A 14,662-nucleotide genomic window follows, 5' to 3' on the forward strand; every position below is an offset into this window, starting at 1 on the left:
GCGGGCTGGCTCGGTGGTCGGCACAAAGCTGGACTCTCTGGTGACAGTGGCAGAGAAGAGGATGATGCATAAACTGCTGAACATTATGGAAGATGCCAGGCATCCTCTGCACACCGTCATCAGTAACCAGAGGAGCCTGTTCAGTGGAAGATTGCTCCATCCCAACTGCAGGACAAACAGACTGAAACACTCTTTTGTTTCTCATGCCATCAGACTGTACAACTCCTCACTCGGGGTGAGGAGGTAACATGGAACAGAGGGTGGGAAGGGAAGGAGCACTGGGACACTTACTGGTCTACTACAGTTCACTTCATCGTTGTATATATTGTATATATAGCACATATTTTTCCCTTTTTTCTGTATTTCTATTGTATTTTATAACCTTTTTATCTGTATTGCTTTGATCTGCTGGAACTCCAATTTCCCTGAGGGGTCCTCCCAAAGGGATCAATAAAGTTCAATCTTATCTAATCTAACATTCTGTTTAAGATGATGAATTATATATCTCTGCTTTTGCTAATCAATCATTTGTCTTTAATTAAGGTCTTTCATTACAACAAAAACAGATGCATACACTGACACATACTTATATCACATATAAAACCGTGACATACATGCTAGTCACTCTCATATCCCTTCATACAATGTTGCCCAGATGGCAGAAGAGACCTGACAATGAGTGCTGCATGAGTGTGTTTCGCGGCATGTCTGTGACAAGCATCAGAAGTTTCCAGATGGACAAGATTGGGCAATTACTTTTTCAGTGCTCAACATTCCTCTGTATGTCCACCCTGATCCCTCCTCTCAATTATTTACTGTAGGGTAACAAGTTTTTTATATGTGTGTGACTTAATGTGTATCTGTGATCAACTTCTCTGATCAGATAGTACAAAACCCCAAACCAGTGAAGTTGGCACTTTGTGTAAATCGTAGATAAAAACAGAATACAATGATTTGCAAATCCTTTTCAACTTATATTCAATTGAATACACTGCAAAGACAAGATGTTTAATGTTCAAACTGAGAAACTTTATTTTGTTTTTGCAAATAATCATTAACTTAGAATTTAAAGGCAGCAACACATTGCAAAAAAGTTGGCACAGGGGCCTTTTTACCACTGTGTTACATCGCCTTTCCTTTTAACGACACTCAGTAAACGTTTGGGAACTGAGGAGACCAATTTTTGAAGCTTTTCAGGTAGAACTCTTTCCCATTCTTGCTTGATGTACAGCTTAAGTTGTTCAACAGTCCGGGGTCTCCGTTGTCGTATTTTACGCTTCATAATGTGCCACACATTTTCAATGGGAGACAGGTCTGGACTACAGGCAGGCCAGTCTAGTACCCGCACTCTTTTACTATGGAGCCATGCTGTTGTAACACGTGCAGAATGTGGCTTGGCATTGTCTTGCTGAAATAAGCAGGGGCGTCCATGAAAAAGACATTGCTTGGATGGCAACATATGTTGCTCCAAAACCTGTATGTACCTTTCAGCATTGATAGTGCCTTCACATATGTGTAAGTTGCCCATGTCTTGGGCACTAATACACCCCCATACCATCACAGATGCTGGCTTTTGAACTTTGCGCCTATAACAGTCCGGATGGTTTCCTCTTTGGTCCGGAGGACACGATGTCCACAGTTTCCAAAAACAATTTGAAATGTGGACTCGTCAGACCACAGAACACTTTTCCACTTTGCATCAGTCCATCTTAGATGAGCTCGGGCCCAGCGAAGCCGGCGGGGTTTCTGGGTGCTGTTGATAAATGGCTTTCGCTTTGCATTGTAGAGTTTTAACTTGCACTTGCAGATGTAGCGACGAACTGCAGTTACTGACAGTGGTTTTCTGTAGTGTTCCTGAGCCCATGTGGTGATGTCCTTTACACACTGATGTCGGTTTTTGATGCAGTACCGCCTGAGGGATCGAAGGTCACGGGCATTCAATGTTGGTTTTCGGCCTTGTCGCTTACGTGCAGTGATTTCTCCAGATTCTCTGAACCTTTTGACGATATTATGGACCGTAGATGATTAAATCCCTAAATTTCTTGCAATAGCTCGTTGAGGAATGTTGTTCTTAAACTGTTTGACAATCAGCTCACGCATTTGTTCACTAAGTGGTGACCCTCGCCCCATCCTTGTTTGTGAATGACTGAGCATTTCAGGGAAGCTGCTTTTATACCCAATCATGGCACCCACCTGTTCCCAATTAGCCCGTTCACCTGTGGGATGTTCCAAATAAGTGTTTGATGAGCATTCCTCAACTTTCTCAGTCTTTTTTGCCACTTGTGGCAGCTTTTTTGAAACATGTTGCAGGCATCAAATTCTAAATGAGCTAATATTTGCAAAAAATTACAAAGTTTACCTGTTCAAACATTAAGTAACTTGTCTTTGCAGTGTATTCAATTGAATATAGGTTGAAAAGGATTTGCAAATCATTGTATGTTTTTATTTACGATTTACACAACGTGCCAACTTCACTGGTTTTGGGTTTTGTAAGTCCATATTCATACACAGCCCTGCATGCCCTGACTGGCATAGCTACTGAAGTGCCTGTGCCCATCCCTTATTTTTTGTTTTTTGTTGTTTTTTTGTGACTGTTGTTTTAAGCAATTTTTGTATACATTCTGTATGATCAATTGCTACTGCAACAAAATAATTTCCCAAATTGGGATAAGTAAAGAAGCAGTCTAAGCGTAGCACTAGCCTGTGGATGCGTGTGACAGTGTGTAATTGTGTGATGCACAGTCAAGGTGCAATTAAAAGGCCTGTCAGTGGTGTACGCCATAATAGACAGTCAGACTTTCACTGTTGTTAAGTCTCAGCCTGCGCTGTATGAAGTGAGAAAGCAAGGGAGGAGTGAGCACATGGATTGAGATTGAAGGGCACAGCTACCAGCAGACTGTAAATCTGGTCTTCAGAAAGGCTAATTAAATCACAAATGATACAAAAACAAATAAAACCAAGTGCTGCAATGTGTTCTGTCCCTGCATAGAACCTGGCAAGCACCAAACAGCAGACAGTGTTAGCAACTAGCTGGTGAACAAAGAGGAACATCAGCTAAAGAGTAGTAATTGCAGGTAAAGTAGCAACTAAAGAGCCAAAGAGCCAGATATAATGACTAGTGCTGTCAGGCGATTAAAATCTAATTTATTACAGGATTTGTAATTAATTAATCTAATTAATCGCATTTTAATCTCATATCTGCTAAAGGTCCCCAAATAAAGAATTTGAATTCTAGGACATTACAAAATTGTAGTGCATGACTAATCAATTAAATACACCAAGAAGAGAAGATTTGATATCCACATTTTATTGGTGAAGTGTGCTTCATAAATGAAATTCAGATGACGCTATCTGAAACGCCTCTTTTAGGCCCTCGTCTTCCACGATTGAAATCGGCCTGCAATCAGCAGCAACCCACTTTGCGATTGAGTTTGTCAGTTTTTCTGTCGTGGCTCTGCTCATTCATTTTCCTAACTCAGCAAGTGTGGGTTGGCGGAGTGAGCTCATGGTAGCACTAGCGGCACTAGCAGCAACTACATGTTAAGCGTTTAAATGATAATTCAGGCTGGAGCTGCTACGGTGATAGGAAAATTCTTTTTTACACAAGGTACAAATCACTGCATTCTTGTTAATAGTCCCGTCTTTGTTCTTTTTATAAATAAACTTGCCGTTCAAAGGTCCAAGTAGGCTTGCCTCGCTCTCCGGTGTTGCATCCATGTCTGTTGTCACCCTGCTTACCTGTCACTGCAGCCTACGGGTCACTCAAAGGGCCAAATTTAAAATGCTTGCGCATTGACTTGCCACTCATGATTAATTGCGTTAATTTTTATAGCGCGTTAATTTGCAGCGTAATTAATTAATCTAATTAACGCGTTAAACTGACAACCCTAATAATGACATGAAAAATCTGGGTACCCCAGGTCAAAATTTATGTTCTTGTAAATAGTAATGTGAGTAGAAGACGAACAAATCTCCAAAAGGCATAAAGGCGTGCAAATCAAAGCTTTATAAATACTCTCCTCAAAGTTTGAGCAAAACAGCCTATAAACACACAATTGTATGAACATCAAAGCAGACAACATCAGGCTGTATACTAGGCATCGAGTCCTCATCAACAACATACCACAGACAAGCACAATCAATTCTCTGTGCAAATACATCAATGTGAGGGTCAAGTATCAACAAACCAGCCTGAGTGGTACTAAGAGCATCTGATCTGATGATTCTGATCTTTCAGTTTACCTGTTAATATGACTGAAATTTGATATTGCACCGCTACACTTTGATGGTGATTGCAAGAACAGCCTGTCCAATACGAGCGGCCCCTGCACAGGGGGCAGCATGAGATGTGCGTAGTTCAGATGGTCAACGCTCTCGCTAGGAAGCACCAATCTTGAAGCTACAGTAGGTAAGATCAAGATGAGAGCAGACTTAACCTAAAAATTTGAACCAACACAAGTTCCACGTCACTCCCCCTCCCTCTCTGCTGCACTCATGCCCTGCCTCCAAGCCCCTCCTCCCTGGGACGTCTACGCGGCTGCCGTGACAACCAGTAACGTTAGCCTTAGCGTCGGAAACAAGCTAACTCTGCCAAGCCACTACATCACAGTCGCTAACATACCATACGTGCTACAGAGTGTTATTGTAACAATCATCATATTAGCTTTATCGTTATTTGTTGTCTTAGCCGTGTATGCTGTTGTTGGCAGCGGCGGTATGGGCAGTTTCTCTTTTGCGGGTGGCTGGCCATCATAGCACGCTGGTATCTTTATTAGAGTGAATCAACCTCATGCATGAATCATACATCAATTCTAGCCTAATTAAATGCATGATCAATGATGATACTGAAAGATAGAAATGCATGGCAAAAAGAGCATATTACCAATATTTTAGAGACCCACCAAAATTTCACAAAACATGTTGTCAGGGGAGCTCATGTCTGATTAAGGGGAGCCAAGCTCACCCTGGCTCCCTGGTAGTTTACACCCTGGCTTCAAAAACAGGATAATGATCCTAAACACACCTCAGAATCCACAATGGACAACCTCAAGAGGCAAAAGCTTAAGGTTTTGCCATGGCACTCATAGTCCCCCAACCTAAACATCACTGAAAATCTGTGACCTCAAAAGAGCAGTGTATGCATGATGGCTCAAATGGAAGAATGGGTGAAGATCCCCCAAACAAGAATTAAAAGAATCTTAGCAACAAAAAGCTGTTACAAGCTGTAAAATTTACCAAAGTACTGACCGTGAAGGGTTCATGGAGGGGCCTATCCTCCATTAAATACCCCCACTAAAAACATGCAAGAAGATCATCACCAGTCCAATGGTGACAAAAGGAACTGGGTCCCTGGGCGGTGCTGTCGGCTGACAGCCCACCGCTCCTGGTCTGCCACAGAGGAAGGACTTACCAGGATGGGTTAAATGCACAGAAAGAATTTCACTTAAGCATGGCCCCTCTGTGACTATGCATATTGTGTGTTGTGATCAATAAAGGATTCTTCTTCTTCTTCATTCATGCCACTGTATTTCTGAACCAATGGCTAAAAAGACAACTCCAAATTAAGGTTTATGTTGCCCTGCATCTGTTGATGTTGCAAATAAGCAGATGTTTGCTCACACCTTCGTCATATCAACTTCACAGCTTGTCCTGCTGGCTCAAGTGGTCCAAAACAAATGTGGGTTTAATGATTAATACGTTGCTAAAATATAATCATCAGATTTGAGGATGTTGAAAACAGTTAGTTGCAACCCTAAACACAAAAAGACAAAAGTTCTGACAAAAAGAGATCACCATCAAGAATCCTTGAGTACTTGGAAAACAGGGGTCATGCCACTGGTGTTAACAGGTTTTTTAAAGGTTTCTTTCATTCTTCTGTCTTTCCAATTTTGCTCAAATACTGTGTCTTCAGCATTTTATAAGTAAAAAGAGGGCATGATTGTACAGGTAGTTGAGCACCAGTAAACACCAGTCATTATTTTCATACAGATAATGCTTAAAACCTTACATAAATGACAACAAATATGAATAGACATATGACATGACACAGTAGACTGAAGAATCTGTTTCTTGCGTATGTGTTCCTATCTTATGAGGTCGTTGCCAACATTTAAGAAGCACACCATGTCAAAATGTTCATCCATAAGTCATAACAGCACAGTTTTATTGTTTACAATGATCATTGAATCACATGAACTACAGTACATCAGACACATATTCTTTAACATTTGTGCCTTCACATGTAGTTTGCAGTGCCTTGCACAGTCTAAGTTATAATGGAATGTCTATGAGCAGCTTTTTACATTAAAGAATGGGTGCAGATGTCTTATTATCTCTTCTCTTGCACTCCTACTGTACACAAACACACATACATTCAAATCACCTCCCTCCCCACCCTCTCACAGCAGGATGCGGTATTTGAGGGCACGGGGGACCCTGTTGATGACAAGGCGTCCATCATAGCTGAGTGAGGCGAAAAGCCAGGGGTCAGCCGATGACCACTCTGCTGCATATACACTGTCTTCATGTTCCTCATAGGTGGACACCACGCTGTCCTTTAGGGGCTCCTTACCCCTAAATCTCACACACACACGCACACACACGCACACACGCACACACACACACACACACACACACACACACACACACACACACACACACACAAATGAGCTATGGAAACTGGAAGAATTACATCTTGCAGACTTCATGTAGCATGGACAAAAAACAGAGAGGAGCAAGACACAGTAATCATTCCAACAGGGGTAATGACTAACAGAATTCACAGAATCTTTCCTCAAAGGCATTTACAGTGTTGGTGACACAAAAAAGTGATTGGAGTAAATGGGGGGGGGGGGGGGTGTTAAAAAAAAAAGGTCATATCCTACCTCCTTTTTTAAAATCTCAGCACATCTAGCCAATCACTGTGTAAATTGGGCATCATTGTTGCTCCCCCCAAGTTACACCATGGTATTTCAGACACTGTTCAGCCATTTGATAAACTCTTTGATTGAAGCATGCTGACACCTTCAGAGTTCATTGTGAGTGTGACAGTTATTTTAAAAGCTGCATGTAGTGCGAATTAAATCATTTAATAGTGTGAGTGAGATGACTCCATTTGTGAACAGCGCACCTTCTCCTTTTCAGGAATTATGTGAAATTGTGTAAGAACTTCAGAGGCAAATTTCCACTGGGAGCAAACAATTTTTCCAATCTGTTTGTATCAGTTTATTGCCTCTGTGTTTAACAGCAAATTCGGAATTTTGTACAGGGACACAGTTATGTGAATTTTTTGAAAAAAAAAAAAAAACTTGCATCATTAGCTGTCAGATACTTGTCAACCACTTCACTAGAAGTCTTTGCCACAAATACTTATTATGTGACCTTCGTCTCAAACCCTGTTAAGTAACTGGGGGAGATTTTTGGAGCCATGTGTTAGTGCAGAGCTTGCCATCATCAAGAATGGCATTCATACATCAAGTAGAGTTCCGCAGACCTGGAACATCTATGAGAAGAAACTTTAAAATATCCACTTCTCTCAGAGGTCCTCCTTTATCTTTTCAAGACATGCTTAAAAATGGTATAACCCCTTCACTATGGTATAAGTCTACTATCAAGTCTGTTCCAAAGTCACAAAATAATGACCCCCAAATGCCCTTCAATTATAGGGGCATCAGCCTCTTTAATACAGCCAACAAACTGTATTCTGACGTACTGAACAGGCTCACACAGTATTTAGAAATGGGACAGTATCACGTTGATGAGCAGAATGGATTTAGAAAGTAATAAGCCTCTATCAATCAGAAACATTTAGTATCATCAATTATTAGAACTAGAATAACCAAAGGCAAATCCACTTTCTTTGTTTGCCTTTAGACATATTGAATGTGTGAATAGCAGATTCTACAAAGCATTCCAAACCTTGTATACTTACCTTGTCCAGTTGCCTGTTTTGAGATCAATGATTTGTTTACTGGCTGATTTGACACACCTTTTAAGTAAAACAAGTGATATACCTTCCCCAATTCTTACTGCATAATTTGTGAATCACTCAGCTCTTTAGCATTAGGGAAGCTACCCAAGGTGAATGCTTGTATGATATCAAATTGGTCAATGTACATGGTAAACATGTAGACAAGTGCTGCACTATGTGTTATGGAAAGATTGTTACATTTGTTACATTTAAACATGCAGTGTACAGGTTCAGCGTAGACTGCAGAGGCCAGGAATCGAACTGCTGACCTTATGATTAGTGGACGACTGATCTATCTACTGAGCCACTGCTGCCTTGATTTTTTATTTTATCTTATGCAAATGATATAATTTTACTGGCTGAGTCTGACCAGAATATCTTAGATGTGGTCAGTTTGTGGTGTTATAGGTGGACATTTGTAATAATTCAAAGCAAAATACAAATAGGGCATTTTAGAAAGAAAGGTATGGAAAGATGTACACAAAGAATGAATTTTGGCTCAGTTGCTATGTTAGTTCATATAAATACTTTTCTTTCTTGATTAATTTATGACTTACAAGGTTGGAATTGGATCTCTTGTTGACTGCAGGGAGAGATCTGGGATCAGTGATTAACACACTGAACATAAGTAATGACCTTGGACATTCTACAAATACCCAACGCTACAATGCGTAATGTGTCTGCTGTGTTTGAAAGAATTTAAAACTGTCGACAACATGAAGAATAGAGCAATACAATGTTTTCTGGGGATTCACAGATTTGCTCCAACTCTCGCAATTCGGGGAGTCATGGCCTGGGTACCAGGTCCAATGAAAATCTGAAATGATGAGACTGTGGAACTATTTAATCAAAATGGAAAAGCACAGAATAAATAAGTATCTATGTGGAACAAATCACACAATTCTCTGTGAGTAAAAGAGCTTTACTTGATTTATTTTGACTTTTTAGTATTTTTGTAATTTAGTAAGTCTGTCAATGTTTTTCACGAGATCTCAAGTCAAGTCAACTTTATTGTCAATGCTGCTATGTGTACAGGACATTAACAGAATTGAAATACCGTTTCCCTCAAATCCCTGGTGCAAAAATCCCTGGTGGAAATCCCTCATGGGAGGAGAGCTGGGAGGGAGCTCAGCATCCTGATGGCCTGGTGAATCAAGCTGTCTCTCAGTCTGCTGGTTCTGGCCCTTCATTCCCCTCCCGGAGGGCAGGAGGATGAAGAGGCAGTGGGTGGGATGGGTGTAGTCACTCACAACGCTGAGTGCTCTGCGGGCCAGGCGTGTGCTGTAAATGTCCAGGAGGGAGGGGAGGGGGCACCAATGACCCTCTCAGCTGTTCTTACTATGCACTGCAGAATACAGTGCAGCCGCCGTACCAAACAGTGATGCAGCTGGTCAGGATGCTCTTGGTGGTTCCATGGTAGAAGGTGTGCATGATGGGGACTGGTGCTCTGGCTCTTTTCAGTCTGTGGAGGAAGTAGAAGCGCTGATGAGCCTTCCTGGCCAGTGAAGAGGTGTTGCTGCTCCGGGAGAGGTCCTCAGTGAGGTGCATAACCAGGAACTTGGTGATGCTCACTCTCTCCACAGCAACACCATTGATGGTCAGTGGGGGTGCAGGGTGGAGGCCCTCTGGAAGTCAACAACGACAACAATCTCCTTCATCTTCTCCACATTGAGAGAGATTGTTGTCTCTACGTCATGCCTCTGCACCATGCGGCTAGTTGGCTCACCTTGTCCCTGTAGTTTGACTCACTGTTGTTATTGATGAGCCCCACCATGGTAGTGTCATCCGCAAATTTGATGAAGAGGTTGGTGTTGTGTGTTGGTGTGCAGTCATGGGTCAGCAGGGTGAAGAGGAAGGGGCTGAGCATGCATCCTTGGGGGGCTCCTGTGTTCAGCATGATGGTGCTGGATGTGTTGCTGCCGACCCGGACTGCCTGTGGTCTTAACATCGGGAAGTCCAACAACCAGTTGCAGAGCGAGGTGTTTGGTCCTAGACATTCCAGTTTCTGTATCAGCTGCTGGGGGATGATTGCATTGAAATTGTTTGGAGACAATCAATTGGAGACAGGGACAGCACCTGGTCATCTGGAGGGGGTGGTGTCTTCTGTGCAGTGGTGCTGTTGTCAGCTTCAAACTGTCCAAAGAAGTTATTTAAACTGTTCAGCAGAGCGATGTCTCTATCACAGGTCTGTGGTCAGGGTTTACAGTCTATGATGGTCTGTATCCCCTACCACAGGCTCCTTGTGTCTCTGCTGTCAGTGAAGTGGAGAGTTATCCTGCTGCTGTACTGCCTCTTTGCTAGTCTGATGCCACGGGACAAGTTGGCTCATGCTGAACTCAGACCAGCCTCATCACCTGCTCTGAAAGCAGCGTGTTCCAGGCTCTTAATAGCCTATGGACTTCCCCTGTCAGCCATGGTTTCTGGTTGGCCCATACTGTGATGGTCTTGGTGTCCATGACATCATCGATACATTTGCTGATGTAGGCAGTAACAGTGTCTGAATACTCCTGGATGTTGATCTGGCGGTTGTAGGTGGCTGCCTTCTTAAACATGTCCCAGTCTGTGGAGTGAAAGCAGTCCTGAAGTGCTGAGGAGGCACCCTCTGGCCACACCCGTACCTGCTTCTGGACCGGTATCGTGACTTCAATCTTCGGCCTGTATGCTGGCAATAGTATCATAGTGATGTGGTCTGAAGCACTGAGATGGGGGAGGGGTAGGCCTTGTATGCTCCTCTCAGTGTTGTGTAAACCAGGTCCAGTGTGTTGTATCCCCATGTTGGAAAGTCAGTGTGTTGGTACAACTGAGGAAACAGCGTCTTGAGATTTGCATGGTTGAATTCTCCAGCCACGATGAGAAGTCCCTCTGGATGGGCTGTCTGTTGGTCACTGATGGCGCTGTTGCAGCAGGGAGGGATGTAGACTGCAACTAGCAGGATGGCAGAAAAAAACTCAGTGTCTACAAATCACCACAGCGTCTTGACACCAAGCATCCCTAATGTAAACACAGACCCCGCCACCGTGGGTCTTACCTCCTTCAATGGTGGCTCTGTGTTCTGTGCATGCTGGGTTTAACTTGCAGATTGTTGGACGGACAAACGCGACGAAATCATAAAATCACTCGGGCAAACGACGAAGACAAACATGTAAATACCACATGGTCGGGACAGAGAGGAGCCGCTGCATCCACGCATGCTGCCATCTTAAAAGTGGTCTGCCCTACTCTATGATGGCCTGAAGATTTGAATGAATAAGATGTTTTAGTTCTGTTTTCTTTCTTGTAATTTGACAATGTATATGATGCACTCTGGTACTTTTACTATTTTACCCATGAGATATCGTTTCATTTATTCTTTCCAAATGTTAAACATCATTTTGGTGATGATGGTGATTTATTAAACCGACAAACAAACCAAACCATCCATCCATCCATTTTCTATACCACCTATCCCTTTCGGGGTTGCGGGGGGGCTGGAGCCTATCCCAGCTGTCGACGGGCGGGAGGCGGGGTACACCCTGGACCGGTCGCCAGTCGATCGCAGGGCAACACACAAGACAAACAACCATTCACACTCACACTCACACCAATTTTAGAGTTACCAATTCACCTAATGAGCATGTTTTTGGTCTGTGGGAGGAAGCTGGAGTACCCAGAGAGAACCCACACATGCACGGGAAGAACATGCAAACTTTGCACAGAAAGCGCAGCAGGTAGTGCGCGTGCCTCACAGTAAGAAGGTCGCCGGTTCGATTCCCGGGTCGGGCCTTTCTGTGTGAAGTTTGCATGTTCTTCCCGTGCATGCGTGGGTTCTCCCCGGGTACTGCGGCTTCCTCCCACAGACCAAAAACATGCTCATTAGGTTGATTGGTGACTCTAAATTTCCCCTAGGTGTGAGTGTGAATGGTTGTGTGTTTGTGCCCTGCGATCGACTGGTGAGTCAGTATTTGTGAATATGGACAACTCTCCTTAACCAAAACACCAAAAACACAGATACTCATTCGTGATAACACTGAAGTCTGTGGACAGTTAAAACCCGAAGTCTGTGGACAGTTAAAACCTTACAAACCAAATCACCTCTCTGCTTTTACTTTTTACTCTGTACTACTTTCAAGTGCTAGTATTAGTATTATTACTGTCTTATTATTCATGTGTTCAAATAGTTAGATTTCCATTTTATTAAAGCAGTTTTATTTTCATAGCAAAACTAACATCCAAGGTGTAATAAACCATTGTTTTTGTTTAAAGCCACTGCCTTAAACCAGGCTAAAAAAGTAATTACCTTTAAGTGAGATTACTCCAACTTACTTGTCTTCTTGGTGGATGTCCTCCCCCTCACTGAGCTCCTCATCATCTACTAAGTGTCCAAATGGCTCTGAGGAGATGGACACCATGTTGGAGAGGATGAGGCGGCTGTCACTACTGGCTGTCAACACCAGCTGGTCATGGCTGTGGTTGTAACAGACACTCCACACCCTGAGACAAAAAACACATTACAGTAATAAATGCATTCAGCATTTAACAGTGCAGCAATGTGGAAAAGTTCTGTACAGTTTACATTCATGCATGGATATATTAAAGAGTCTGCAGCCATGTCTGTATCTTACTCTTTTCCACCAAAGCTCCATGTGGGTGAATAAATCAACATTAACCAAGCACTGAATGCAGTGATAGTGAATTTGTAAGAGCACTCATACAAATCTGCTGTATGAGCAGACACAGAACAGACACACACATGCATGCAAACACACAGACACAGTCGTGTGTTATGATTTGTAATCAATATAATTTTTAGAAGGACCCAAGGGGCAGACACAAAGCACAGAAGCGAAGGGAGCCGTTACAACACACAACGGTTTATTAACAAGAACAAAAAATACTAACAACGGTGCAAATGCGAAACAACAAAACACAATTTCCAAAACGCAAAAACAGCCCTTAAAAGCATCAACTACACTGTGGCAAGCGGGTAGGAACAAAAACACTCAACTACAGCAAGGAAACAAAATGGGGAAAACACACTATGGAAAACAAAGCTGATAGAAATGAGAATACGCCCACAGGTGACTAGATACTATGATAGAGAGGCATGGTAATGGCTGGAAAGTTTAGTATGAAGCTCGAACAATATGTCAGCAAGACATCTCCGCCACACCTCTTAAATGGGAAGACAAATCAGTGGATCAGCACTAGGTGTGTCGTCTGCCCTCTGAACAGCCAACACAGAAAAACATAAAGTACATAATAACAATGCACAGTACAATATCGTACAGAGAATCTGTCTGTCTCTCATACACACATGCTCACACAGCCATGCAGAAAATGCAACATTCTCAGAGTGATTCACAGCTAAATGCTCCAAACTGAATGTTTATTCAGGTGCCGATAATGGGAATTTGGTACATTGCAGTTTATGCTTGGGCTTAGTTCATACGAGTTGATCATTATCATAAACTCCACAATCTTAGATTTACGGTATTAGTTGCTCAGTTTCACTTCTTTGCTAATTAACTTTTTACCTTTGGTCCCTTCTTATCACCATTTTTGTCTCTCTCTGATTGTCGACACTCTCTTGCTCTTTTTCATCCCCTCTCTCCCTCTCTCTCTCTCTCTCTCTCTCTCTCTGTGTGTGTTTGTCTATGTCTTTCTCTCTCCATGAGACTGGGGTACAGCTTAGAGTGCGGTCCCAGTTCCCTTACAGGGAGGGATTGAGGGATAACCAAGGGTGTTGACAGGAAATCAGCCTCAGCCACACTGTTCCCTATGCTCCCCTGATCTGTTTCCCTTCTTAAAAAAAATAGTCCCTAATACCCCCAGCAACCCTGAGGCCATATCCTGGCTGCACTTTGAAAAATGAGTATGCACAACAAACACACAGTCGGGGAACCAGCCACGCATACAGTATATGCATCACACAAAAGGACACACAGGACAAACACACATGCATACTGTATGGTAGGGCTGAAAACTCTATTGCGAGTAAGTTTTATATCAGTCGATATCGATAATTATTGATATTTTTTATGACCTATTTAAAATAAGGACCAGGAGAAAAATACATTCAATTTAAACATTTTTATTTTAAATGTAACCTTCCTCTGATATAATCCCCTCAGCTATAAAGGCAGAAAGGAAAGGAAATGTCAACACAACCATGGAAAACAATCAAATAATAAATGTAAAAAAAAGTGTAAGAATGTAAACAGAGAGAAACCTGAGAACTTTTTTTCTGCAGGTTTAGTGCAGAAAGTTCACAAGCTGATTCACCTTCTGGTGAATAAAATGTTTTCAAATATGTGCAGTGTTTTGTAAACATAGCAGAAACTGAGGTAGACTTGACTGAATTATAAAAACAGCCTAGACATATGAACAACTTTAGTTACTCTTCTTACTCTAAACATACATGAACTATTCAATTATATTTTTATTGCAAGTGTGTTTAAAAAAAAAAAAAGCAAGTGTAAGAGATGTTTGTAACCTGGCTTCTCCTCAGTGCTCAGTGAAACATGTCTTTAGCTATATGATATGCCGCTGCCTCCGTTACGTCTTCGTGCCTTTTAGATGACTTGTCATCAGGCACTGAAGCAGATACCTCTTCATAGTGGTCAGCTGCTTGTGTAGTGCTGCAGTTGGCGGACGTTGGCGAATACGGCTGCGCTCCAAAGAATGAGCGCGGCTAAGGTGGTTAAATAAGTTTGT

At 42.4% G+C, this 14,662-nt stretch overlaps 1 protein-coding gene across 1 annotated transcript in view; it reads right to left on the bottom strand.

Moving 5' to 3' along the window:
- Nucleotides 1–4,223: 4,223 nt before the first annotated feature.
- eipr1 (EARP complex and GARP complex interacting protein 1) overlaps nt 4,224–14,662 on the bottom strand; it is a 155,429-nt gene continuing 144,990 nt past the window's right edge. The window contains exons 8-9 of the mRNA XM_070979313.1: nt 12,272–12,439; nt 4,224–6,573 (exon numbers count right to left, since the gene is read on the bottom strand). Coding sequence (XP_070835414.1) covers nt 6,399–6,573; nt 12,272–12,439 — 343 coding nt within the window. The 3' untranslated portion in view covers nt 4,224–6,398. The remainder of the gene's footprint in view (nt 6,574–12,271; nt 12,440–14,662) is intronic.

The sequence above is a fragment of the Chaetodon trifascialis genome, chromosome 14 (genome assembly GCF_039877785.1).
Source record: "Chaetodon trifascialis isolate fChaTrf1 chromosome 14, fChaTrf1.hap1, whole genome shotgun sequence".
NCBI classification, from domain to species: Eukaryota; Metazoa; Chordata; class Actinopteri; order Chaetodontiformes; family Chaetodontidae; genus Chaetodon; species Chaetodon trifascialis.